General features: G+C 43.2%; 1 protein-coding gene across 1 annotated transcript in view; it reads left to right on the top strand.

The window, feature by feature from the left end:
• Window positions 1–18,459, top strand: part of LOC129336962 (C-type lectin domain family 4 member M-like) — a 36,695-nt gene extending 18,236 nt beyond the window's left edge. Inside the window, exons 5-9 of the mRNA XM_054990394.1 lie at window positions 2,279–2,377; window positions 12,142–12,228; window positions 14,857–15,008; window positions 16,492–16,604; window positions 18,284–18,459. Coding sequence (XP_054846369.1) covers window positions 2,279–2,377; window positions 12,142–12,228; window positions 14,857–15,008; window positions 16,492–16,604; window positions 18,284–18,443 — 611 coding nt within the window. The 3' untranslated portion in view covers window positions 18,444–18,459. The remainder of the gene's footprint in view (window positions 1–2,278; window positions 2,378–12,141; window positions 12,229–14,856; window positions 15,009–16,491; window positions 16,605–18,283) is intronic.
• Window positions 18,460–25,305: the final 6,846 nt, after the last annotated feature.

Here is a 25,305-nt window from a genome sequence, read left to right as displayed (position 1 = left end):
CCACACCACTTTTTCTTTCTACTATGGGGAAGACTCCCACACCACAGAAACACATGGGATTGGGGCTGCTAATGGCCACAGCCACAGTCCACCTGCACCCAAACTGCCAAATACCACACACACCCTCCCCAAAACCTAACCTCCCCTGTCCTGTGGCCAGCCACTTTCTATTGATTCCTGTTATGGGAAAATCTCCCACAGCAGGAACCCACGGAATGTGGCATCTATGGCCACAGGCACAGTCCTCCTTTTAAATCCACCCCCCCACAGCCCCACACTGACCCAAAGACACCCTCCCCAACATTCCCACACCGGCCACTACCCCAGGAACAGGCTGACCAGCCGTCCCCCATTGTTCCCTGTGATGGGAACTTTTAAACTCTCTTTCCAAGGGCAATTATGCACAGCTCAGGGGTGCTACAATGGTGGGCACACTCCTAACTGTGAGCTCGTCCCTGTGAAAGAGCACCTGAACCACAGACACCCTCTCCCAAATTCCCCCACCACCTACAGAGATGGCTGGCCAGCCAGCCCCATTGTTCCCTATGATGGGAACCAACTGCACAACAAAGAATAAAACATGAATAACACAAAATAAAGTTTTTTAAAAATTATTTTCTCACTTTCAAAGTACAAGTAGGCAAAGCATTGTGACACATTACACCAGCAGTCCCCCACACAGAAAAATAACACAACTCACTTCACATTAAAGAATCACCCCAAACACAATTCCTGTCAAAAACACTTTATTTCTTGAACAGCTTTAAGAGCAGCATCTTTGGGAGGCCATAAAATGGCCCCCCAAACTGGGATCAGCTTGGACCTTGGTGGAGGGTGGGAGGACATGTGGGAGCAGGTCCCCTAAAGGTTGGGGGCATTTTGCATGCAAAATGCCACCCCTAGCCACACAAGCCTCTCTTATTTCCCCCATAGGGAATAGTAGAGTGGAGGTGGATAGGGGCACCTTCTTTGGGAGGCCATTAAATGGCCCCCCAAAGTGCAATCTGCCTGAAACTTGGTGGAGGGTGGGAGCAGGTCCCCTGAAAGTTGGGTGCATTTTGCTTGCAAAATGCCACCCCAAGCCACCTAGAACGATGACTTGTTTTTCCCCATAGAGAACCATGGAGAGTGTAGGAGGATGGGAGCAACTTGTTTGGGGGGTGGCATAACATGGCTCCCCAACGTCCAATCTTTCTGAAACTTGGGGGGTAGTCCCTTAATACCGAAATGGTTTCCTGATTCAGTTAAAACCGAATCAGGTTTACCGAAACAGGCAGGCCTTGCACACCCCTAGTTACAAGTAGGGTTCTTTTTCTGCTAGCAATATTCTCAGCCCAAGCTCAAATCTTGGGGGAACTCAATGAACTCCATAGATGATATATTTAGGACAAAAGGAGGTACTTTTCATTCAATGAATAGAGTGCACTGCTGGTGGATGTAGTGATAGCCACTAGCATAGGGATGATACAAGGGGATTAGACATTTATGGAGGAGACATCCATTAATAGTTACTATCCAATGTTGACTAAAAGGGACCTCCATGTTCAGAGGCAGTATTCTCTGAGTGCAGGCTGTTCTTGCTCAGCACATGTGAATGCCGCTTTCACGGGAGCTCCCTTTGTGGGATTGCATCTGCAAGTGCCTCCGGAGGAAAAGAGCACCAATTCCACTCTGTTTTTGCTGTGAGAACAAGTACTGTGTAGGTGCCTTTGACTTGCCAATTTACATTTCTGTAAGGTGTGAGAAAGTGTCAAGATCTGCATTTCAATGAATGGATGTGGGGGAATCTGGGATACTTTTAGCAGTTGAGGAGGAACTGATATTGAACGTGTGAATGTATTCATGTGGAGCAAACTGAAGTATGACTGTATGAGAGAGAGCTTGGAAAGTTGTGGGGGGGGGAACGTGAAATGAGGTTCCCTTGGATGTTCCTAGGTACTTAATACTGTGTATTTCCACCCTGAGCCACCCCAGTTAATTACCACCTCCTGGTCACCCAGGTTGGCCTCAATGGCTGCTCAGAAGTGGTTAATTTCTGCAGGGCCTCATATACCAGGATTGGAACACATGCTGTTGCGGATGTGACACATGCCTGTTTCCCAGCAGTTAGGTAAAGACACTCAGCCCCAGCTCAAAAAAGTGTTGTCAAATCATGATACTGAAAACAACTTCCAGGGCTGAGACTGCATCTCTGGGGCAGCGGGTGGGGCGACGGTCCCCCCTAGCAAAAGCAAACGGTGTCAGAATGGTGTTTCTTTTCTTCCTTTCTTTTTCTCAGATTATTTTGAAAAGGCGTCATTAGATGAACTACTTAATGCCGTGTCATTGATTCAGACCAGTATGGGACACTTCAACGAGACCTACAAAAACATGTCAGGTATGTAGTTTCCAAGGGAAGGCTTAGGACTTCCAGTCTCTGTGAGAACTGCCCTGAGAAACTTATTTCTAGTCTGAGGGCCAAACTACAAGGGACGCCTGACCCAGGGTGGACACTTGTCAGCTTCCCTCAAGTTTTGATGGAAAATGTAGGCAGCTTGGCGGAATGTTGGACAAGTGACAGTTGAAAAGTCCATTGGACAGCAGTTGGAGAGCCAAGCTGCAAGACCAGGATGCCTACATTTCCCATCAAAACTTGAGGGAAGCTGACAAGTGTCCAACCTGTGTCAGACGTCACTTGTAGCTTGGCCCTGAGATGCTCATTGGGGGGAAGTAGCTGAGGTTGAAGTGAGAATGTGGAAGATGGGTTGATCACTCACCAGCACTTCACCAGTTCTTTGTTCACATTTTGTTCCAAAATTGCTACAAAATGGCAAGTCCTGAACATACGAAGCAGCCTCGGCAATTGGCCCATCTGTCCTAATGTTGTGTATTTCTGCTAGCAGCATCTGTGCAGTCTCTTAGGCTAAACTCTTTCTCAGCTCTGCTGTGTTTAATTGAATCTTGAACTTTCACTGAGTTCAAGTTCTACTGAATCTTGAACTTGTACTTTCACTGAGCTATGGCCTGCCTCGGCATTTGATTGCCAAATTTTGAAACATTTAAAAGTCTATGGGAAGAAGGAACTCTGCTCTGGTTAGGCCTCAGCTAGAGTGTTGTGTTCAGTTTTGGGCATCACATTTTCAGAAAGATATAGACAAGCAGGAATGCGTCTGGAGGAGGGCAACCAAGATGGTGAGGGGTCTGGAGACCAAGTCCTATGAGGAAAGGTTGAAGGCGCTCAGTATGTTTAGCTTGGAGAGGAGACAACTGAGAGGTGATATGATAACCATCTTCAAGTACTTGAAGGGCTGCCATATAGAGGAGGGCATGGAGTTGTTTTCTGCTGCCCCAGAAGGTCGAACCAGAACTAATGAGTTGAAATTAAATTGAAAGAGTTTTCGGCTAAACATTAGAAAGAACTTCCAGACAGTTAGAGTGATCCCTCAGTGGAATAGGCTTCCTCGGTAGGTGGTGGGCCCACTTTTGGGTCAAGAAGCAATTTTCCCCTGGCCAGTTTGACTAGGGATCCTGATGGTGCTTTGCCATCTTCTGGGCATGGAGTAAGGGTCATTGAGTGTAGGAGTGAGACAGGTATTTGTGAATTTCCTGCATTGTGCAGGGGGTTGGAATAGATGATTCTAGAGGTCCCTTCCAACCCTGTGATTCTATGATTCTATGAAGCTCTTACTGGTGTATCGAGGTCAGTATTGTCTACTCTGACTGGCAAGGGGGCTGGCTACTACACTCTTCCAAGATACAAAGAACCTTTGGGAACTATCAAATATATCTAAAAAGCCCAGAACATAGATGTGGAGGCCTGCGTAGCTGGGAGATGCCAAAGACTGCCAGTTGGCTTGCAAGGTGAGGGGGGAGGCAAGCCCTTGCTCTGGTTCTTCCCTGCCCAATTCCTATGAGAGCTGTTGGCCTCATATTGGACCAGGGACCTCTAGGATGGGAGTTAGGCTTGCCAGTCCCCCAGTGGGGGTGGAGGATCCCCTGCCACCTCTCACCTGGTCAATGAGGGGAGGAAAGATGAGGGAACATGGTGGCAGGGACGAAGTGCGCTCCCACGTGCACCCACGTGGAGACACCCATGCACATCATTTCTAGCTTGATGCAGAAGTAATAGATCGTGCTGGGGCTGATTGAGTGAAAATTGCCTCCCAATTTAGTAGTGGGGCCGATTTTCACTCAATTGGCCTCTGCATGACCTATTACTTAGACATTGAACCAGTAGAAAACAGCAAGGGTCCAAATAGCACCTATAAGACTAACAAAATTTGTGGTAGGTTATGAGCTTCTGTGAGCCACCGCTCACTTCTTCAGATATATAACCAAAGCAAGGCCAACCCCTGGAACACACAGATACAAGAAATGAAGAGGAGACCACTCCCCAGGAGCGCAAAATACACTTAAACCTCTTTTTTTTCTTAAACTCATGTATTCGTTTCTCACTTCTTCAGATATAGCTAGAATGTGAGTCCATCTGTCTTTATATCATGGAAGTGGAGTGATTTCTGATGCCGAATGACAATAATTGGTGAATGACAATAGCAGGTGTCATTGGATAGGATGGGGTATGAAAGGGGTAATGGGTGAGGAGAAATCAACATTGGTGATGAGACAGGAAGCCTAGGTCTTGATTCAATCCAGGTGAATGCATTGTCTTGACCTTCATTATCTGTTTCAATTAGCAGTCTCTCTTTCTAATCTCGCTTTGAAATTCCTCTGCAGCTCACATTCTAGCTGTATCTAAAGAAGTGAGCTGTGACTCACGAAAGTGCATACCCTACCACAATTGTGGTTTAGTCTTAGAGGTGGTACTGGACTCTTGCACTTTTCTACTGCTCCAGACGGAACTATCACAACTACCCATCTTGATCTATCCAAATTGCACCAAGAATGATGTAATTCATGGTGCGATAAGGGGCTCTCGGGAAGCCCCCACATGGCTCCCCCCTGCCCACCCATTTCCCAGTTTGGCCCCCCAGGAACCTGTCAACCATAATGGGAGATGATCTAGTGAACAGGAACAAGCCCCAGAGGAAGCAAGAGGCTGCTCTTTTCACATCACAAGACAGGAAGGTTGATATGTGAGGAGGAAGTGAACTAGAAACCCCTGCCTTCTGCCCCTGAGCCTTGGAGGGCTTCCAGATGCCGACACTGCAGGTTTCTTCACCCTTGTCTGAGGCCCCTAACATAGTACTCCCATCACGATGTCTTAGAATTCACTTCCGGTTTGGGATTCATGGAGGTCTGATGCAGCTCCAACTGTGGAGCTGACCGGACTGCCGTTTTAACCGGCCGGCAGGGGCAAAATAGCCCGCGGCCGACTGCTCTCAGGCGGAGAGCAGGCAAAGAACGCTCAAGACCTCAGGGCGCGTTGATCTCGGGCGAGGGGGGGCTCTACGTGACGGGCCCCCTCACGACCCTTGAGGTCCCACCCTGTGACAGGTCGGCAAAGATCTCTGCAGCAGTTTCGGGGCCAATGCGGTTGGCATAAGACCTACGTACCCAAGCTTCAATAGGGGAAAGAGGAGTGGAGGTGAAACGAAGATTGAAACAGTGATTACAACCCACGGAAAGTGAATGGGAAGGTAAAGATCACTATCTTCTGATACGGGACAGATTGTTAAAAGTAAAGAAGATTAAAAGTAGATTTTAAAACTGCAACAGGCTAATTATAACGAGGAGAAGACTCGGCAAGAGTCGAAACAGAAAAAAGATTAAGCGTAAAGAAGTTATTAAAGAATTTGGACTATTGTTTTGAATACTTGCGGTTATGGAGCTGTGAGAAAATCCTGCCATCGCGAGAGCTACTGCGGGAAGTCGGGAGACAGGAAGTACGTAATAACAATAGAGTTGCTGGAGAGAAGTGGCCCCTGCCGGAGGGCAGGAAGAAGGGAATCGCCATCTTTGAAAGGGGAAAAGCCGCGGCTTCAGCGGAAGAGGAAGTAAGCCATTTCGGATTACAAAAACCATAGAAGAACCATAGAGAAAAGACGCCCGACATTTTGGATTTTCTAAAAGTTTTTTCTTTGCAAAAAGACTGGGACATTTAAATTAAAAATTAAAAAGACGCTTAATTTCATGCCACGGAGTTAAGGAAGAGGGCAGACTCGTGGGAGCGAGCCAAGGCAAGCCCCACGATGTCGAAAAAAGAGTGGCAATCGGCAATAGAGAATCTAGACAAAAAACTCTTAGAAGTGATTAAAGAACTTAAGGACATGAAACCGGAGCTGATCAAAGAGGTTAAACAGACAGTGAAAAGTGAGCTGTCAGAAGTAAAGACAGGTATGGAAACAATGCAAAATGAACTGCAAGGAACACAGCAGAGAGTTAAAGTAGTAGAAGGCGCGGTGGAGAATCTAGCTGACACGCAACAAACAGAGATGAGGCTGATGAGGGGGAGAATGGCGGTTGCGGAAAGTAAACACATGGAGAAGCAGCTAAGATTTCGCGGTTTGCCGGAAGTGGAAGGAAAAACAGCGCAAGAACAGATGACTGAGGTGTTAGCTGAATACCTGGGGAAGGAGGAGGAGGAAGTTGTGGCTATCCTGGACGTGGTATATCGTGTAAATTCAAGAATTGCGACCCAGAGGAAACTACCAAGAGATGAGATTGTGCAATTTACGACCCGAAATATGAAAGAGAAGATTGTGACTAAACAGTTTCAAGATCCATTGGAGATTGACGGCAAGACAATTATCATTATGAAGGAAATACCCAGATCGGTGTTATTGGACCGGAAAAAATATAAGGCGCTAATTCAGATTTTGAAGGACATGAAAATCAGGTACAGATGGGAATTACCAGAAGGAGTGTCCTTTGAATTTGGAGGGGCTAAAAGACGCATCAGATCGGAATGAGAGATGGAGCGATTTATAAGAGACAATGAAAAGGACTTACCAGCAACAAGATTATGATTATGGACTGTAAAGTTTTATCTTGGAATGTAAATGGACTTAATTCACCGAATAAGAGAAAAAGCATCTTTCACTGGCTATTAAAACAAAAATGTGATATTGTTTGTTTGCAAAAGACCCATATTCAAAAACAAGATGTAAAGTATTTAAAATCAAAAAAATTGGGCAATGATTTTGCAGCGGCCTCTAATAAGAAAAAAGAGGAGTAGTGCTTTATATTAAAGAGGAGCTGCAGCCAAAGTTTGTAATGAAAGATGTGGAAGCCAGATTTATAGCAGTGGAATGCGTATGGAATTTAAAGAGAGTGCTGGTAGTTGGAATTTATGCACCTAACGGAGCAAAAGAAAGCTTCTTTGAGGACTTAAGGAAGCAACTAGATGAACTTTCATATGATCAGATAATACTTGCTGGAGACTTCAACGGAGTGACAAATCTGGATTTAGACAAAAAATCATCAACTGCACAAAAGAAAAGAGGATTGCTACCAAAGTTGTTTTTTGAACTGATACAACAGGAAACCTTAGAAGATGTATGGAGAAGACAAAATCCGAAAAGCAGACAATTTACGTTCTATTCCGCAAGACACTTTACACTATCGAGAATTGATATGATCTGGGCCTTAAAAGACTTAGCGTTATGGACTAAGGAAGTGGAAATAATGCCGATGGTAGGCTCGGATCATAATCCAATTATGTGGAAATTGGGGAGAAGGAGTAAAAGGAAAGGATGGAGAATAAATGAGGACTTACTTCAAGAGGGAGAGAATATGGAGATGCTGAGAAGAGAGACAAAGTTCTTCATACAATACAACATGAATAAAGAAGTACCAACCAACAAGGCTTGGGATACCTACAAGGCGGTAATTAGGGGCATACTAATGGACTTAAATGGAAGAGCCAGAAAAAAGAAAGAGGAGAAGCGACAGGAGATTATGGAGAAAATAAAAGCCAAAGAAATACAGTTAAAGAAGAGACCAGGGAAAAAGAAAATTTACCAGGACATTAAAATATTACAAGAACAGCTGACAGCAATGAATAATAAAGAATTGGAGTGGAATCTTAAAAGACTGAATCAAAAAGGGTTTGAAGGTGCAAACAAACCTGGGAAATATTTGGCATGGCAATTGAAAAAGCGAAAGGAAAAGAAAACAATAAACAAAATATGTGAAGATAACAAAACGTATTTGGAACAGACATCCATTAGTAGAGCCTTCTATAAATTTTATGCTAAATTGTATAATAAGAAAGAGGTGAATAAAGAATCAATAGCAACATATTTGGAGAAAATGAAGCTCCCAGTAATCTCGGAAGCGTGGAGAGATAGATTGAACAATGAAGTAACGGATGAGGAAATAAAAATGGCAATACAATCAACAAATTTGGGAAAGGCACCAGGGCCAGATGGACTTACAGCTAAATTTTATAAGACAATGGCCAACGAACTGGTACCATTCCTAAAAGAAGTGATCAATGGAGTATTAAAGGATCAATGGATTCCAGACACCTGGAAGGAAGCTAACATTTCACTGATCCCCCAAAGAGGGCCAAGATCTGACCAATGTGAAAAATTACAGGCCTATATCCTTACTTAACAATGACTATAAAATCTTTGCGAAGATACTGGCAGAGAGAGTGAAGGGGTGGCTTTCGGAAATTATTGAGGAGGAACAAGCAGGTTTTTTACCTGGTAGACAAATCAGAGACAATTTAAGGACAGTGATCAATGCTATTGAGTATTATGATAAGCGTTGTGACAAAGAGGTTGGTTTCTTTTTTGTTGATGCAGAAAAAGCGTTTGACAATTTGAACTGGGACTTTATGTTTGCCACTATGGAAAAGCTACAAATGGGAGAAAAATTCATAAGAGCAGTTAAAGAAATCTACAGAGACCAGAATGCAGCAATTGTGGTGAATGATGAGACTACCAAGAAATTGACTATAAGTAAAGGAACAAGACAAGGTTGCCCGTTGTCTCCGCTGTTATTCATCTTGGTACTGGAGATACTGATGATACAAATACGACAAGATGAAGAAATCCGCGGAATAAAAATAAAGGACTTTTCTTATAAAATTAGAGCATTTGCGGACGACATAATGTTAATTGTGGAAGACCCAATGGAGAATATGCCAAAAGTGATAGAGAAGATCAAGGAGTTCGGAGATTTGGCAGGGTTTTATATTAACAAAAAGAAGTCAAAGATATTATGCAAAAATATGACTAAGCAAAAACAACAACTGTTAATGGAAATAACGGACTGTGAAGTAACAACCAAGGTGAAATATTTGGGAATTGAACTGACTGCAAAGAATATAGATCTATTCAAAAACAACTATGAAAAATTATGGACTCAGATTGAGCAAGATTTGATCAAATGGAATAGATTGAATTTGTCATGGTTGGGAAGGATTGCAGCAGTTAAGATGAACGTGTTACCAAGAGTAATGTTTTTGTTACAGACAATACCAATTATCCGAGACTCTAAGCAGTTTGAAAAATGGCAGAGGAAAATATCAGACTTTGTTTGGGCAGGCAAGAAGCCTCGAGTGAAAATGAAAGTTTTACAAGATGCAAAGGAAAGAGGCGGAATGCAACTGCCCAATCTAAGACTTTACTATGACGCAATGTGCCTAGTGTGGCTGAAAGAATGGATGACGTTGAAGAATAAGAAATTATTGGCCCTAGAGGGATATAAAAAAATATTCGGATGGCATGCATACCTATGGTACGACAAAGTAAAAGTGAACTCTATGTTCCTACATCATTACATACGGAAAAGCCTATATGCAACCTGGAAGAAGTATAGAGACTTCTTACAAGAAGGAACCCCCATGTGGGTAGTTCCGTATGAAGTAATAGATCCGAGAGCTGTCGATACTGAGCAACAGTGTTTAACATATAAGGAGATAACCCGAATAGAATCTTCCAAACTTAAAATAAAGACACAGGACGAGTTATCACCCAACTATGATTGGTTCCAGTATAGGCAGATCAGAGATCTTTACAATTCGGATTGTGCAAAGGGAGGCATAAGAACAGAGAATTCGGAACTAGAGCAGACACTTTTAAAAGAAGATAAGAAAGAAATTTCCAAGGTATACCAAGTACTGTTGAAATGGTATACTGAAGATGAAATAGTTAAAGTACAAATGGTGAAGTGGGCCATAAACTTTAACAAAGAAATAACAATGGAGGCATGGGAACACTTGTGGAAAAACACAATGAAGATTACAACGTGTACTAATATTAAAGAGAACATTTACAAAATGATCTATCGTTGGTACATGACACCAAAGAAGATTGCGCTAGGGAATCTGAACACTTCTAATAAATGCTGGAAATGTAAAAAACATGAGGGCTCTCTGTATCATATGTGGTGGACGTGTGAGGTAGCTAGGCAGTACTGGGGAGAAATAATAAAAGTAATAAGTGAGATTCTACAATTTCAAATTAATAAGAACCCAGAACTCCTGCTACTGAACTTGGGAATGGAGAACATTCCAGCCCAATATAGAACATTGTTATTTTACATGACAGCAGCGGCCAGACTTTTGTATGCGCAAAAATGGAAAGTACAAGAAGTGCCAACTATTGAGGACTGGACTTACAAATTGCTGTATATGGCCGAAATGGACAAAATGACAAGAAAACTGAGAAATCTGGACCCAGGACAGTTCAACACAGACTGGGAGAAGCTGAAGCAATATGTGCTGAAGAAATGGGAGGTGGGAAGAGAACTGTGGCAGTTCGAGAACTACTGAAATATGACTAAATGTAGAGGGGGGTGACTTTACCGGAGGGTAGAGAGCGAAATGAAAATGTCTAAGCAGCTATTTTGTTAGATTGTTATATATAGAAAAATATATAGAAAATGGATAGAAAATAATTAACTATAAGGACCGACTAATTAATATTGTTTCTGGTATAAACGTGTAATATGTTAAACTGAATAAGTCTACCTGAAGAAATATATGGATCAAATTGATTGATAACTTTTGAGGATAGTTATATAAAGTAATATACGGAATATAAGTTAAATTGGTTGACATGTAAATGCATGGGTTATATGGTTTATATGGTATATGGTTGATAGAAATATTTGAAACCAGGAAACTATGAAATTATGTAAAAAAGGGACAAATTGTTTGTCTAATATGGAAGAAGGGACTCAAAGATAAGGTATAGAGTATTAAAAATAGTTAAAGAATTATTGCTTAGATCAAAGGGAAAGTATATGTTTGTTAGATAGATGAATTTAAAATGAGTAAGGGAAAAGGGACAAAGGGTTGGAAAACTGTTGGAAGTCTAAAAAAGGGGGGGAAAGGGAGGGGGTTAGAAATTGGGAAATGGGAATTGACTGTAATGTGAAATTATATGATTCTAATTCCAATAAAAATTTTATTAAAAAAAAAACAATGTGTTAGAATTCATGCATTTATTTGTAGTTTCAGTTTTGGCTGCTTAGGTACCTTTCAGGAATGTTCAATATTTATTTTCTAGGTAAGTACGTTGTTATGGGTAGCATTTGTGCAGGAATGGGGAATCGTGGGGTGCATTGCTGTAATAATCTGAATGTAGAGACATATTGCTATTTGTGTAGAGTGGGCCACAGAGAGTCTCTCTGCATGAGACATCTGACATATGAAGAACACATGTCAGGAGATGCAATGTTAGCCGGGAAGGGTAGTTTAAAAAGACAGAGCTGGCAGCAAGGCAAAGGCTTTGCTGTACATTGGAGCTGTGTGAAGGGGCTGTGAAACGCCAGAAGGGAATCTTCAGCCCATTACAACCTCTCTAGGTCCAAGCCTGATTTTGGAAGGCAGCTCCAGCCCATTTCCATTCCTCGCTGCCCTCTGGTTGCAATCCCACACAGTTTTAGACTGAAACGGTGAGATTGACAGAGCCTTGGAGGAGGCAAAGATGAAGATCTCTGCTCTGTCTTTTTAAACTGTACTTCCTGGCTCACATTGCATCTCCCTACATTTGACAAGCACACACCGAAGCATCTCATGTAGAGAGACTCTGAGCCACAGGTGTGAAGGAGAGTATTTGATGTGCTAGGACCAAATTTTGCTATGTGGCATTAAAGAAGAAGGTACTAAGCAGGCTCTCTTTCTCTACCTAAGGGCTGCAGTCAGTGAGAATGGCTCCTTTGCATGGGCAAAGTAGAGGGTAATAGAATATTAAAAAGTCATGGAGCTTTGAGATCCCCCATGATGTATTGTTGCATGTCTTTTAGAGCGAGAAGTACTGATTGGCGCATTCCAACTAGCGGATGATCTGGCCCAAAGGAAACAAGACAATGTAGACCTTACCAGGGCAATCAGTAAGTTATTTATAGATCTTAATGTAGAAGAATCTGCATTCTGCTTGCAAGTCCACATTTCAAATAATTTTCAACCATTTTAAGTATGTGTTTCTTGAAGCCTACTTTTTCGTTTTCATTAAACGATCATATTGTATCCTTTTATTTGGGGAACTGAAAAATTTTCCATGTAATGAAATGACCCTTCAGAATCTTTACTTTCTTCTGAGTTCTTAAATTTCCCTAATGGAGAATCGTTGGAAGTATTTTTGACACTATAAACAAAAACCTCCTCCTCCTCGAACTATACAGGAAACTGCCTTATGCTGAGTCACACTCAAAGGAGAATCTCACGATTAAGATGCGAACCAATTAGGAAAATCAATCATGAAAGCTACCTAAGATGTCCAAATCAAGTACCAAAAATCATTTCATAAGTACATAATAAATACATCAATCAATAATTAATTATTGCGACTAGTCCATATATTGTCACAGTCACGGGGTCCAAAGCAGCATGTTGAGAAATACGCAAATTAGAGATCCTTTGTTTATTCTATTTGTTTGTTTATTCTATTTGTTTGTTTATTCTATTCAGAGGATCATAACAAATCCACTTTTCCAATCCAAAGCTGCTGTTGTATATTTTAAGCATACAACAAAAACCGGAGGACGCCACAGCAATGAACAATAATTATATAATAATTTATAATAAAGTGCAAAAGTGCAATAGTGTATAAACAAGGTACAAAAATTCTGTGGATACAATAAATACAATAAATACAATACAGCGGTCTGTCGCCGAGGTAAATTATTTACAACCATACAATGATGGGCTCAACTGGAGGTGGAGAGTGCAGTGAAGGAAGGGTTGGAGAGAACCAGTCCATATGTTCATAAATGGAATAAAAAGGACCACGCTAGCCGACGGGCTAAAGCTTCCATTTACAATTCCCGTTTCGGATCTTCTTCTTCCAGGGCTAGTCTTATCCGTAACCAACTCTCCTCACACCCCCGCCAGTGTAGAGCAGTGTCGATTCATTTTTTGCTCTACACTGGCGGGGGTGTGAGGAGAGTTGGTTACGGATAAGACTAGCCCTGGAAGAAGAAGATCCGAAACGGGAATTGTAAATGGAAGCTTTAGCCCGTCGGCTAGCGTGGTCCTTTTTATTCCATTTATGAACATATGGACTGGTTCTCTCCAACCCTTCCTTCACTGCACTCTCCACCTCCAGTTGAGCCCATCATTGTATGGTTGTAAATAATTTACCTCGGCGACAGACCGCTGTATTGTATTTATTGTATTTATTGTATCCACAGAATTTTTGTACCTTGTTTATACACTATTGCACTTTTGCACTTTATTATAAATTATTATATAATTATTGTTCATTGCTGTGGCGTCCTCCGGTTTTTGTTGTATGCTTCCTTGCCCCCGGGGGCTCCCCTTTTGGCTCTTGTTGTATATTTTAATGCTAAACAATTCTTTCTTTATAGAGCAAAAAAATTAAATAGGACGACCCCTAAGCTAGTCATATTAAATTTTTTTGCTCTATAAAGAAAGAGGTTGATTTAGTGAATAACTTTGTGTACGTGTATTTCTTGATATATGGCACAAAAAATATTAATTAGACACAGGGTTGGCTTTAAATGCTTTATTAAACAAATTTTTGTTCTCGATTTGGATATCTATGGTTAGTTTTCACAATTGATTTTCCTAATTGGTTATGCGGACTCATGGTATTGGTCTATCAAGCTCACAACATTGTTGTACTAACCAAGGCCAACCCTGCTTGGCGAAATCGGGCTAGCCTAGACCATTCAGCTCAGGGCATTAAAGAGTATACCCCAGAGAGGATAAATCTTGCTGTCACAGAGAAACAAAGTGAGAAATTTCAAGTTCCTGCACTTAAAAAAATATATCTATATGTAGTTTAATTAAAACCTCTGCCATTTTATCCTGTATGCTAACTTATTTTCAGATTTCTATTTTACATAATACTGCGCTGGTTACCTGCCTACTGATAAATGTTACCTGGACATCTCATAGAAGTTTATTTCTCCTAGCATAACCTGAACATGTCTGAATCTGCAGGTTCCCAGCCTGTAGGTCTTATTGGTTTGTGCAAAGCCTCAAATCCTGGCCGTTTGTTTTCCTCGGGATGCAAATGGCTGCTTTTGGTGTGGGAGGGTGGAGTGGAGTGTAGGAAAGCTATGTGATCCTTTTACAATACTTGCATTGAGCCCAACCCCTAGTAATTTATTAATTTATATATCAATGTAATGAAATTAAAAATGAAATCCTGTCCTCAAGTCATAACTGATTTATGGTAATTCCTGGTGGGGTTTTGTTGGCAACAGACTGACAGAGGTGGTTTGCTGTTGCCTGCCTCTACAACCCTGGCCTTCCTTGGAAGTCTCCCATCCAATTACTAACCAAGGCTGACCCTTCTTAGCTTCTGAGAGCTGATGTGATCAGGCTCACCTGGGCTATCCAGGTCAAGGCATGTAATGAAATACTTGTATACAATTCATTTTTCTTTGTAAATACATTGGGGGTAAAACTGCAGATTTTCAAGCTGACTTGTTTTTCATTCTCTTTCTACCCCCCCCCCATCCCCCCACCAATGTTCCTGGCTTGGTTGAAAGATAAAGTCATAACACTTGTGAGCGAAGGCTGGAAGCCCTTTGGTGGGCACCTCTATTACTTCTCTACTAAGGGAACCCACCACAGCAAGGCCACGGGGGAGTGTCGTAATCGAAATGCCCAACTGGTTATTATTACTAGTTCCCAGGAGGAGGTGAGCATAATAATGGAACATTTAAAAGTCAAGAATAACAGGGACTGGGACTGGCACAAGGTAATTTGTCCATAAATAATCTGGAATTGCAGAGGGCAGCATAGTGGCCTGGCATGCAGATTATATCAAACTATTCAGGATAGTGAAAACCAAAGCAGACTGTCAATAGTTCCAGGAGGCTCTCTCTAAATGGGGTGGGTGGGCGGCAACAACATGGCAAATTAAGTTCAGTGTAAGTAAGTGTAAGGGGATGCATACTGGAACAACAGCAACAAAAAGTATGCTGATGTGCGTTGAACTGGCTGAAACTGAGAGGGGAAAGAGATCCCGGGGTTACAGGGGACAGTTTGATGAAAATATCAAGTCAGTGTGTGGCAGTGATGTAAAAAAGCAAAATTCCTGCTGAAGATTATTATGGAAGGGACTAAAAATCTTGTAATGCCCCTGTACAGAGTTATGGCATGGCCTCATTTGGAATATTATGTACAATTCTGATGTCATATCTCACAAAGGATATTGCAGAGCTTGAAGAAATGTAGAAGAGGGCAAAGCATTAAGTCATTGGAGAACCTTTCCTATGAGATTTTTCAGTTTAAAAAAGATAACTATGAAGAAATATGATAAGAGATTTATAAAATTATACAAGGGGTGGAGAAAGTAGATAAAGAGGTTTTCCCCCCTTCCTTTATAATCAGGGTTGCTTTTTGTGACAATTGTCACCTGCAGGGCTTTTTTTCTGGAAAAGAGGTGGTGAGTTGTCCTTGTAGAAAATGGTACAGAGCTTGAAGAAATGTAGAAGAGGGCAGCCCAAATGATTAAGTCATTGGAGCACTGGTGTGGAAGGCAATCTAAACTCCCCTCTGTCTGGAGATCAAGGGGCAGGGCCATCAGCCATGTGACCATTTTCAAGAGGTCCTGGAACTCCATTCTACCGCATTCCAGCTGAAAAAAAGCCCTGCTCAACTGTACTGAGAACCAGTACTTTTTTTTCAGGTTGTGAGGGGAAGTTTCAACAAGTTCCACCTTAGCCAATCACAGGAGTCTCAGCCAATCACTTTCAAATGCCAAGCAGTGCCTGACAACCTTAGTTCCAGTTAATCTGCAGTTGTTTCATTTAGTAACTGATTATAATGAATCTGCAGTTCTGTTACACCTGCCAGTTTTACATAGTGAGTTTGTAGAATATGTTTAGTTATGAAACCTGCCTTGTAATTGTAACAGTGATTGAAATATTGACATGATACTAGCCATTTTATTTTCAGTTTCCTAACATGTAGTTTGCCTTTTTCATTGGTGCAGCATTTTGGAGACATTCTCATTAAACTGTATCAGCTGCAACCTTTTCCTTCTTTCCTGAGAGTTTACCTAGTCAAAAACCAACATAAAGTTAAAAAAAAGAAAAAGGGACACTGTCTGGATGACTTTGGGAGAAGAATCTCGCCCCTCATTCCTGGTAAAAACTTTCAGTTTGCGGTTTTTATAGGATTTTATAGAGGACATTGCCAGATTTAAAGAGACAGGTTTCTGGATTGGACTTCTCGAGCTTAATGACCAATGGCAATGGATAAATGGTGTGAAACTGGCAGGGGATAAATCGTGAGTATTTGAATGAAATTTCACTATGTTCAGAAATGTAGAATCACTTCTCAGAAATATATCTTTGTTGTGCTTTCCAGAGATTCTTTACTGAGTGCTTTTCATATTTGCATGCTCTGAAACTAAAATCCTCCCCGGGATTTGATATCCAGAAAATCTGTGCTTTCGTTTTAAAGTTTCTAACAAGCAGGGCTTTTTTTCAAGGGGAACGCGGGGGAACGGAGTTCTGGAACCTCTTGAAAATGGTCACATGGCTGGTGGCCCCGCCCCCTGTCAGGTCCAGTGTATGTGTAAACTGTACTGACTCCATTTTCTAATGCTTCTAGTGCTTGAGTGTTTTCCCCACAGGTGCACCGGTTCCCAGGCCGACTTCTCACCATGCGAGATTGTTATGTCTAACACCGTTCCACCAAGGATTGGCCTTGAGAGAGAGAGCAACTTTCCCGAGACTGAAAGATGTTGTTTTGAGAACTATGGGGGGAGGCTGGCGCAGCTGGGAACTGTTACTTTGTACCTCATGCTTTGCTCTTCATTGGTAACAATGATCTTGTACCATCCTGAGTCTCCTATTCAGGACAGTGGACTATAATGAACCATTTCTACAGTAAAGTTTCCTTATTCAAACAATGGACTCTTGTTTGCTTCTAAGGGGAAACCTGTGAGAAGGACATTATCTAGCCACAGTCTGACACCCCCTGATCTCCAGACAGAGGGGAGTTTAGATCGCTCTCCGTGCCACTTCAGTGGCACAGAGAGCAATCTAAACTCCCCTCTGTCTGGATATCAGGGGGCAGGGCCACCAGCCATGTGTCTGGAACTCTGTTCTACCACGTTCCAGCTGAAAAAAAGCCCTGCTGCTAAGTTACAAACCTCCTCCAGGGGAACTATAAACCTGCTCCAGGGCAAGGAAAGTATATGTCTGTGTATCAGAAAGGGGGGGACAGCAAAATGAGGGCTTTGGCCTTCATGTCTCATTTGAGGTATTCCAAGAGATATCTGGCTTGCCCAGCTGGAAACAGAAGGATGTATTTTATTTTATTCATGTGACTTACAGTCCGCCTTTCTCACTGAGACTCAAGGCAGATCACATGGTGTGAGGTTAGTACAATCAGTATCAAGGACATGCCCATGAACAATGCCATAGGGTAAATAAACACAAGTTTACAAAGACATAGCATTAGCAAGAATCCAATACAGAGCTGAAGAAATGCTGAAACAGAACACAGGCAATTCTAAGGCGAGCATTAGAGGACATGGTGTGAATGGCAGCATTCTTAGCTGGATGCAGAAAAAACTTCTGAAGTGCACATTTTTATAAATAGAAGGCAAAATGGTGCAATCCTCCTTGAGTCTCAATAAGAAAGCTGGAGTATAAATAGCGTAAATAAAATAATAATAAAGTAAAACTGATTCAAATTCCAGCAGACGTTAATTCAGCCTTTCTAAGTGACGCACACATTCTTCACCATGCCTGATGAGAATCATTTATACCATTAAACCTGGAGGAACTCCCCTTGTGAATACATTTTCTACTTCTTGTCAAAACTAGTCCCAGAATATGAACAATCCATCATGAATGGAAATGGAGAGAGTAAAGAGCAGTCTTGCAAATAAGTGATTAGTGATATTACAGTGTACAGTAATTGTCTGGCTTGATTACTGCTGTCTTTTCATTTCAGCTACTGGGCTAATGGGAATCCAACCAAAACAACTCCCAAAGAATTTCAATGTGCAGAAGTACGAGGATGTAACAGCAAACTAAAATGCTGGTATTCTATCCCTTGCTATAGAGGAAAGTACTATATCTGTAAGATGGAACCTGAGCTAAAAATCTTTTAAGGTGCCTGAAACTGATTTCACATTCTCCATGCAAGAAGGAAAAATGAAATGCTATTTTAACGTAAAAGCCAATGGCAATTCCAATCAACCTGCCTTCTTATGGAAACAGGATGAGAAACACTCAACTCGTCACTTCAGCACTCCTGGCTAGAAAAAAGAATGTACTTTGTGTGTTTCAAACACCAAGTCACACAAAGTGAAAGAGTAGCCATGTTCTGTTGTAATAAAGGAATATAGAACATCTGCTAATAACAATGTAGTGAATTTATGGTTTCTGGCTTATATTTTATAGCGAGAGATTGGTACAATCCTACCCAGAAAGATTAAGTAAAACTCCAACAGAATCAGGACTTAGTTCTGGTAATGTTGGAAATGGCAATACAGGAGCTTTGAGCCTTTCCACTATGTATCACAACCCAAAGTTCTTCAAATACAACTCCTGAAAATAATAGCACCAATATAGGTAACTGCTGCACCACAGCTCCTGCACTTGAAAATCAATACAAATAATTAATTCCTTCTCCAATCTCATCTTGTTCTACCAATTATTTCTATCCTTTGTTCAAAGCCTCTACTGTCTCCCTGGCCTGTTTGTCTTAGGCCCTTTCTGCACATCCTTAAAGGGTAGGGTTCCCATCCCCCCACTTGGGGTGGGGAATCCCCCAATCCTCCTCCTCCACACTCACATACCTAGCCGGTAGGGGGGGCACGCTCCCTGGGGTGCCCCGTCCCCTGGTGGTGCGGCACGCCCCTGGGTGCAGGGTGCACTCCTGCGCTGTGAGAGTGGGCGGCAGCGGCAGAGAGAAAGCAGGCGGCGGTTGCAAGAGCATGCCACTCTCACCGCCACCGCTGCAGCTGCCACGGGCTGCTCTCTCGCCGTGGCTGCTGCCATTCCTTTACAGCCAGCACTGGCAGGGACAAGGGGCGCGGTGGTGGTGGTGGCAACAGAGTGAGCTGCGGTGGCCACGGCCTGCTCTCTCTCTCGCTGCTGCTGCCACACCCCTCATCCCTGCCAGTGCTGGCTTCACAGAGGCGGCTGTGGGGACAGAGAGAGAGAGCAGGCCATGGCCGCCGCAGTTCGCTCTATTGCCGTGGCCGCTGCTGCCGCTGTGCTTCCTGAACTGGCACTGGCAGGGACAAGGGGTGTTGCGGCAGCAGCAGCGGCAGCAGCAGCAAGAGAGAGCTGCTCGCTCTCTTCTCCTTCCTCGGCATGCGAGACTCTTGAATTACACTCAAATTACACTCAAATACACTTGAATTACAAAATACATTTGAATTACCCATGTGCATTTTGTCTCATATGGTGAGACCCTGTGAGGCTCTCTACACAAGACATCTTACACAGGGACGCTCAAGTGAAAGATCTTACATTTGTTCTCCCATTGTAGATACACATGCACTGCTAGGGAGACAGAGCATACTTGAGTATAAGATCACACAGAAAGTAAGTCACTTGAGTGTCCCTGTGTCTTGCGTAGGGAGACTCTCAGTTACACATGTAAATAGTTTCTATCCTCCTTTCTGAACCCCCTCATTCCCCTATCCCTGGAAGCAAATGAAAGTGACTGCTTTTTTCCTTTTTCTTTCATGGGTGCTGGTCTTACTACATTCAGTAAACACTGGAGTAAACTCTGTCAGGTAGAGAGTTGGGATTGAGACTACACTACTCTGCAATTCACCTCTGTTTCATTGTTAATTAAGAACCTAACCTTCATTTTCGTTCTGGGCAGTCCCACATTGGGACTGCGCATGACCAGGCCTGCCAACCAGAGAAGTTTCTATAGCTTCCATAAAACTCCACTAGGGAGCCGCTTCTCCCAGTCATGTGACATGTCTCAGCCCATTTCCCCACCTAAACAGTCATGTGACTATGTGGGAGGAGCAAGTCTTCCTCTCACTTCTCTCTTACCCACCATGATGGGAAGAACCTCGCTTGTCAGCTCTGTTAATTTTCAACATTGAATATGTTATTTGAAGAGAAAATTAATAAATTTTGGAATATCTTCACTCCTTCTTATGCCTTGTGTGTTTTGAGGAGGTTTTGAACTGGCTAGTTTGACTTCGTATGTCATAACTGCCACCCCTCAGATTACTCCAAAATGTATTGCTTCATGAGGTACACTGGATATGGTACTAAGATGGCCTACGCTGAGGAATAATTCCAACAGGCTCTGTTCCTCTGGTGGTTGTGTCAACTGCTATGGTGAAGTGTCTCCTCAGCTCTGAGAAATGAATAATCCAGCAAGCTACAACCTCAGGCAGCAAAATCATCAGCCACTAACAGGTGTACAATAAGCTCTGACCGCCCCCCCCCCACAAGGCAGTTAAGTCATCTGTCACTGACAGGCATTTGGGAAGCTCCGACCTCAGGCATCTGCCTCAAGGAGACATTCAAGGAGCTATGACTCCCCCAGGCAGTTAAGTCATCTGCCGCTAAAAGGTGTCCACCGAGCTATATTCTGTCAGTTTTATTATTTATTTATTTATTTATTTATTTAAATTGATAAACTGCCCATCCTCAGGGGCTCTGGGTGGTGAACAACAGTTAAAATCAATAAAAACAAGAAACAAGTGGAATTGCTTGCCATGAAGGAGCGCCTATCTGGGGCTGCATCAGTAAGGTCAGAGCCAAGGGTGAAAAGTACTGTGCTTAAAAACCTCTTTCAGATCTGAGACCTTCCTCAGAGCCAAGATCCTTCAAATCCGAGACCTTCCTTGGATCTGAGACTTCCTTTGGATCTGAGACCTTTCTCAGAGCTGAGATTCTTTGGATCTGAGACCTTCTTCGGATCCAAGACAGTCCTTGGAATCAAGATCTCCTTAGGATCCAAGACCACCCTTGGATCTGTGACCTTTTCAGAACCGAGGCTTCCTCAAAACCAGAAAAACTGGCACTCTCGCCCTGATGCAAAGCTCAATGGAGCCAAAGATCAGCTACAGGCACTGAGGTTGATGGTGTTGGCTTCAGTCAACCCGAGAGAGAGCTGCAGACTAGAACTGCACTTGGTTGCAGGACCCTCCTAGATGCCCGTCATTGGATCTGAGATCTATTTCCTTTTCTAGACATATTTGAATGCTTCTCTGAGCAAGTATTCACTATGTCTAGGATACAAGTCTCAACCAGCTGTGGCCTTTTCTGGGCACGAAAAACCAGGCTGCTGTAGCACATGCTCTGGTTTCATCTAGATTAGATTACTGTTATGCTCTCTACATGGGGCTGCCCTTGAAAAGTGTTCGGGAACTTCAATTAGTGCAGAATGCTGCAGCCAGGATGTTCTGGAGTGGATGGTAGGGCCACATCCCTCCAGGTTTGGTTCACTTACAATGGCTGCCAAACTCTTTCCAGGCACAAATCAAGATGGTGGTGTTGACTAGAGATAGGCACAAACAGAAAAAAAACCCAAACATCATGTTCATTGTTCATTGCCATCCACAAACAGGGACTCATGAACAATCATGAACATGGCCCTGTTCATGAACATGTTTGTGGTTGGCTGTTCATGGGGGCCAGCAGGCTCTCCTCCAGCCATCATCCAAGTCAAGATCCCTACTGCACCACTCCCAGAAACCTGACCTGAGCAGGCACCAGGAAAGGTACCAATAATAAATAATAGCTTGGCCCAGAGTCTGGCAGCAGCCCTGGAACTTGAAGGGGTAGATCCCTATCCCACCACACAGAAAGAAAATTCAAGCTCCAATGAATCAAAATGCCAACAGCAACTGTCTCTCCACTGCCTGCAAAGTCAGAGCTAGAAGCCCCCTCCCCCGTGGTCTTTGCTCCCTTGTAACAAATTTGGAGCTCCACACTTGAAAGGAAGACCTGCCTATCAAGCTAAATTGGACTTAGATTGGTGTTTCCAGGGCAACAACAGGAGTTCAGACAATCCCAGGCTAAGTTGCCAAGGGAATTGATTGCAGGTGCCAAACTGTTTGGCTTGATGAACAGCAACAAACGAGGTTTGCAACGACCACCTGTTCATTTAGAATGGAGCACCGGCCTGTGTGATGACGTCACACATGATGTCATCACGGGAGCGTGCACGCCGCCGCCGGCCCGATTGCTGTGGCGGCCGGCCTCCGAGCTCTCCCATTCGGTTGCCTGCGCCACCGCAGATGCCTGCCCGCGGTGGCTGCGCCTGGCCGGGGGCTTGTGCTGGCGGCGGCAGCGGCGTGGGGTGGGAGGGATAGGAGGCTGGTGCTTTGTGGCGCGCGCTCCTGCCCGCCGCGCCTCCTCCGGCGCTCCCTCCAGCACCCCGCGCCTGCGGCCACCGCCTACCTGGCCTTAATAGGCTCGCCGGCCCTGGCTGCAAGTCTCAATCTGCCCATGGTAAAGACTTTTTCTTCTTTTTGATTGGCTTTCCCTAAGTGAGCCCTCCTTCCTGGCCAATGTTTTAATTGTTGTTCTTACCTTTTGTAATTATTGGCTGTTTTCACACTGTCTATAAATCCCACGAGACTCACAGAAGGCTGCCGTCTTCCTCCCGCGATTTTTAACACCATCCAATTACAAAACGCCGTAAATCACTGTTTGTGGCATTTTGGAAACAGATGGCATCAAAAATCACCAGCAGCTTTCCGTGAGTCTCACATGATTTATATACAGTGTGAAAATGGCCATTGTCAGTTCTGTTGTTAAATTATTTTAATGATGTGTTTATGTGTTGGTTTTGATAACTTTAATATGAAGTTTTCATTTCTAGCTGCCTTGGTGGCCCCGTTAGGGCAGAAAGACGGGGCAAACATTTTGTTAATAAACAAAATAAATAGGTACAATCAACATACAGCGCACAGGTATTGCAATATTTCATTAAAGAAGAACTGCCCTAAGTCTTCATCCAGCACCCTGTATGGTTCCTCAGAAGTTCTAGATTGAAATGACTCAACCGTGACCCAGAAGACACATCAGAGATCTGTGGAGTGAGTCACTGGCCATGTCCACACTGCTTACCGGCCACGGAACATCGTGCCAAGCTCCTGGAACAACAGCGTCTTCCTAGTGTGATTTTGCGAGAAATCGCACCAGGAAGATGCTGTTGTTCTAGGAGGTTGGTGAGATGTTCCGTGGCTGGTAAGCAGTGTGAAAACAGCCACTATTGTGTCCTCCCACCTCATTCTCTAGTAGTGCTTCAAAGAAGAAGAGCAACCATTTGGATTCATCACAGCCTTACGATGGGGGGGGGGGGCAGGATTAGTCTTCTTAAAAAGATGCACTAATTTTCAAAACTGTTCATATAGAGTTTTATGCCACTTTGGGTCCCAGCCTTGGCAGAAAAGCCATCATTAAATCACTAAATATTATCCTGCTCTTTCTGGAATGTTGTCTGGGCAGAGGTAGGAGCCAATGAGAGAGAAGCATCAGACAAAGGGAGAAGTTCTGGAATGTGTAAAAGGGCAGGACAGTCGAAGCCACTGGAGGGAGAGCTAACGGCAGGAAGAAACTGAGGCCGACAGGAGAGAAACTGACTAAGGTGCCAAAGTTTCCAGAGGGGAAATGCTGGGAGAGGTTAGTCAAGAAATGTTACTGGGCAGAAAACCTATTAAATAAGGCAGTGAAACTCAATCTTTTGGTTCAAGAAATGGGCCATATCTTTAGTGATCCTTAAAATATATTCAGTAAGCTAGAAATAAGTCTACCTCCCAACCTGCTTTTAATTAACTTTGTTTTTATGTTTCTTGGCGGCCCTAAACTGTGTTTTAGAATTTGTTTATTCATTTTTATAGTGGTTATTTTATTTATATTGTAAGCTACCTTGAGTTCCTACAAGGCAGAAAGGCAGCAAAGAAATGTTTTAAATAAAAAATTAAAGAACGAAACCCCCAATATAGTATGGGACAACTTGCAATACCTGTCTCCCTGCCCTGCCACACGTCTGGGTGACCTGACTTGTCCCAACTCAGAACACTTAAGGTAATTGTTCCTGTTGCCACAGAGTCCCGCAATAAAATATACTGAGTATGGCCCTGCCAAGTCATTCCCTCCCTCCTCTAGAGTCACTTACGTTTGAGTGAATGAGGCAATTAGGTGTCCCAAGGAAATTTCTGCCCATCGTGAACAGCTAATCTAAGGAAGCTCACTTTCACCTTCAAGCGCTCTCAATAATCAATATCCCCTTCTTCCATCCCATGTTCATGTTAACTGTGACATATTTAGACTATAACATAATCAGAGAATTATGAACCAGTGTAGTAGTTAGAGTACTGAGCTAGGATCTGGGTGACTCAGGTTCGAATTCCTACTCTGCCATGGCAGGTTGCTGGGATACCTTGGGCCAATCACATACTCTGAGCCTAACATGCCTTACAGGATTGTTGTAAAAATAAAATGGAGGACAGTACAAGTGCTTTGGGTCCCTACTGGGGGGAAAAGTGGGGTGTAAAATTATAAATATATAAAAAAATAAACTTTCCTCCCTCTTTTAAGCTTTAACCACTCCTAAAACTTGCAGTGCAGAATAGCTCCCTCCCCAATCTGAAGCTAGTATGAGTCATGGAGGTGAGAGAAATTCACACTCAGACTCTATCCCAAGGAGTCTCCAAAATTGTTGCCGTTGTGGATGCTTTCTGAACAGGCAGTCTGTGTCACAACAAAATGGCTGCCATGGAGGAACAACACTGATCATAAAATGGATCCCATGCAGGCTGGCTCTACAAGGTACAGCAGACTGAAGCTGTGACTAAAAGGACCTTGGGAAGGTCCTGCCTGAAGCTGGCCTGGAACCTGGTTGAAGCAGGTGGAGGAGATAATGCTGGAGCAGGACTGTTAAGGACACGAGTTGGCTGGTACATGTGATGACAGAGGCATTAATGTGACATTGCTGCACTTTCTGCTTGTTGGGTTGAAAAGTTGGAAGAATGAGAGTGG

This window comes from Eublepharis macularius, chromosome 10, assembly GCF_028583425.1.
Source record: "Eublepharis macularius isolate TG4126 chromosome 10, MPM_Emac_v1.0, whole genome shotgun sequence".
Taxonomy (NCBI): domain Eukaryota; kingdom Metazoa; phylum Chordata; class Lepidosauria; order Squamata; family Eublepharidae; genus Eublepharis; species Eublepharis macularius.
The sequence above is the reverse complement of the archived record's forward strand: the minus strand, read 5'-3'. Positions and strand labels throughout refer to the sequence as shown.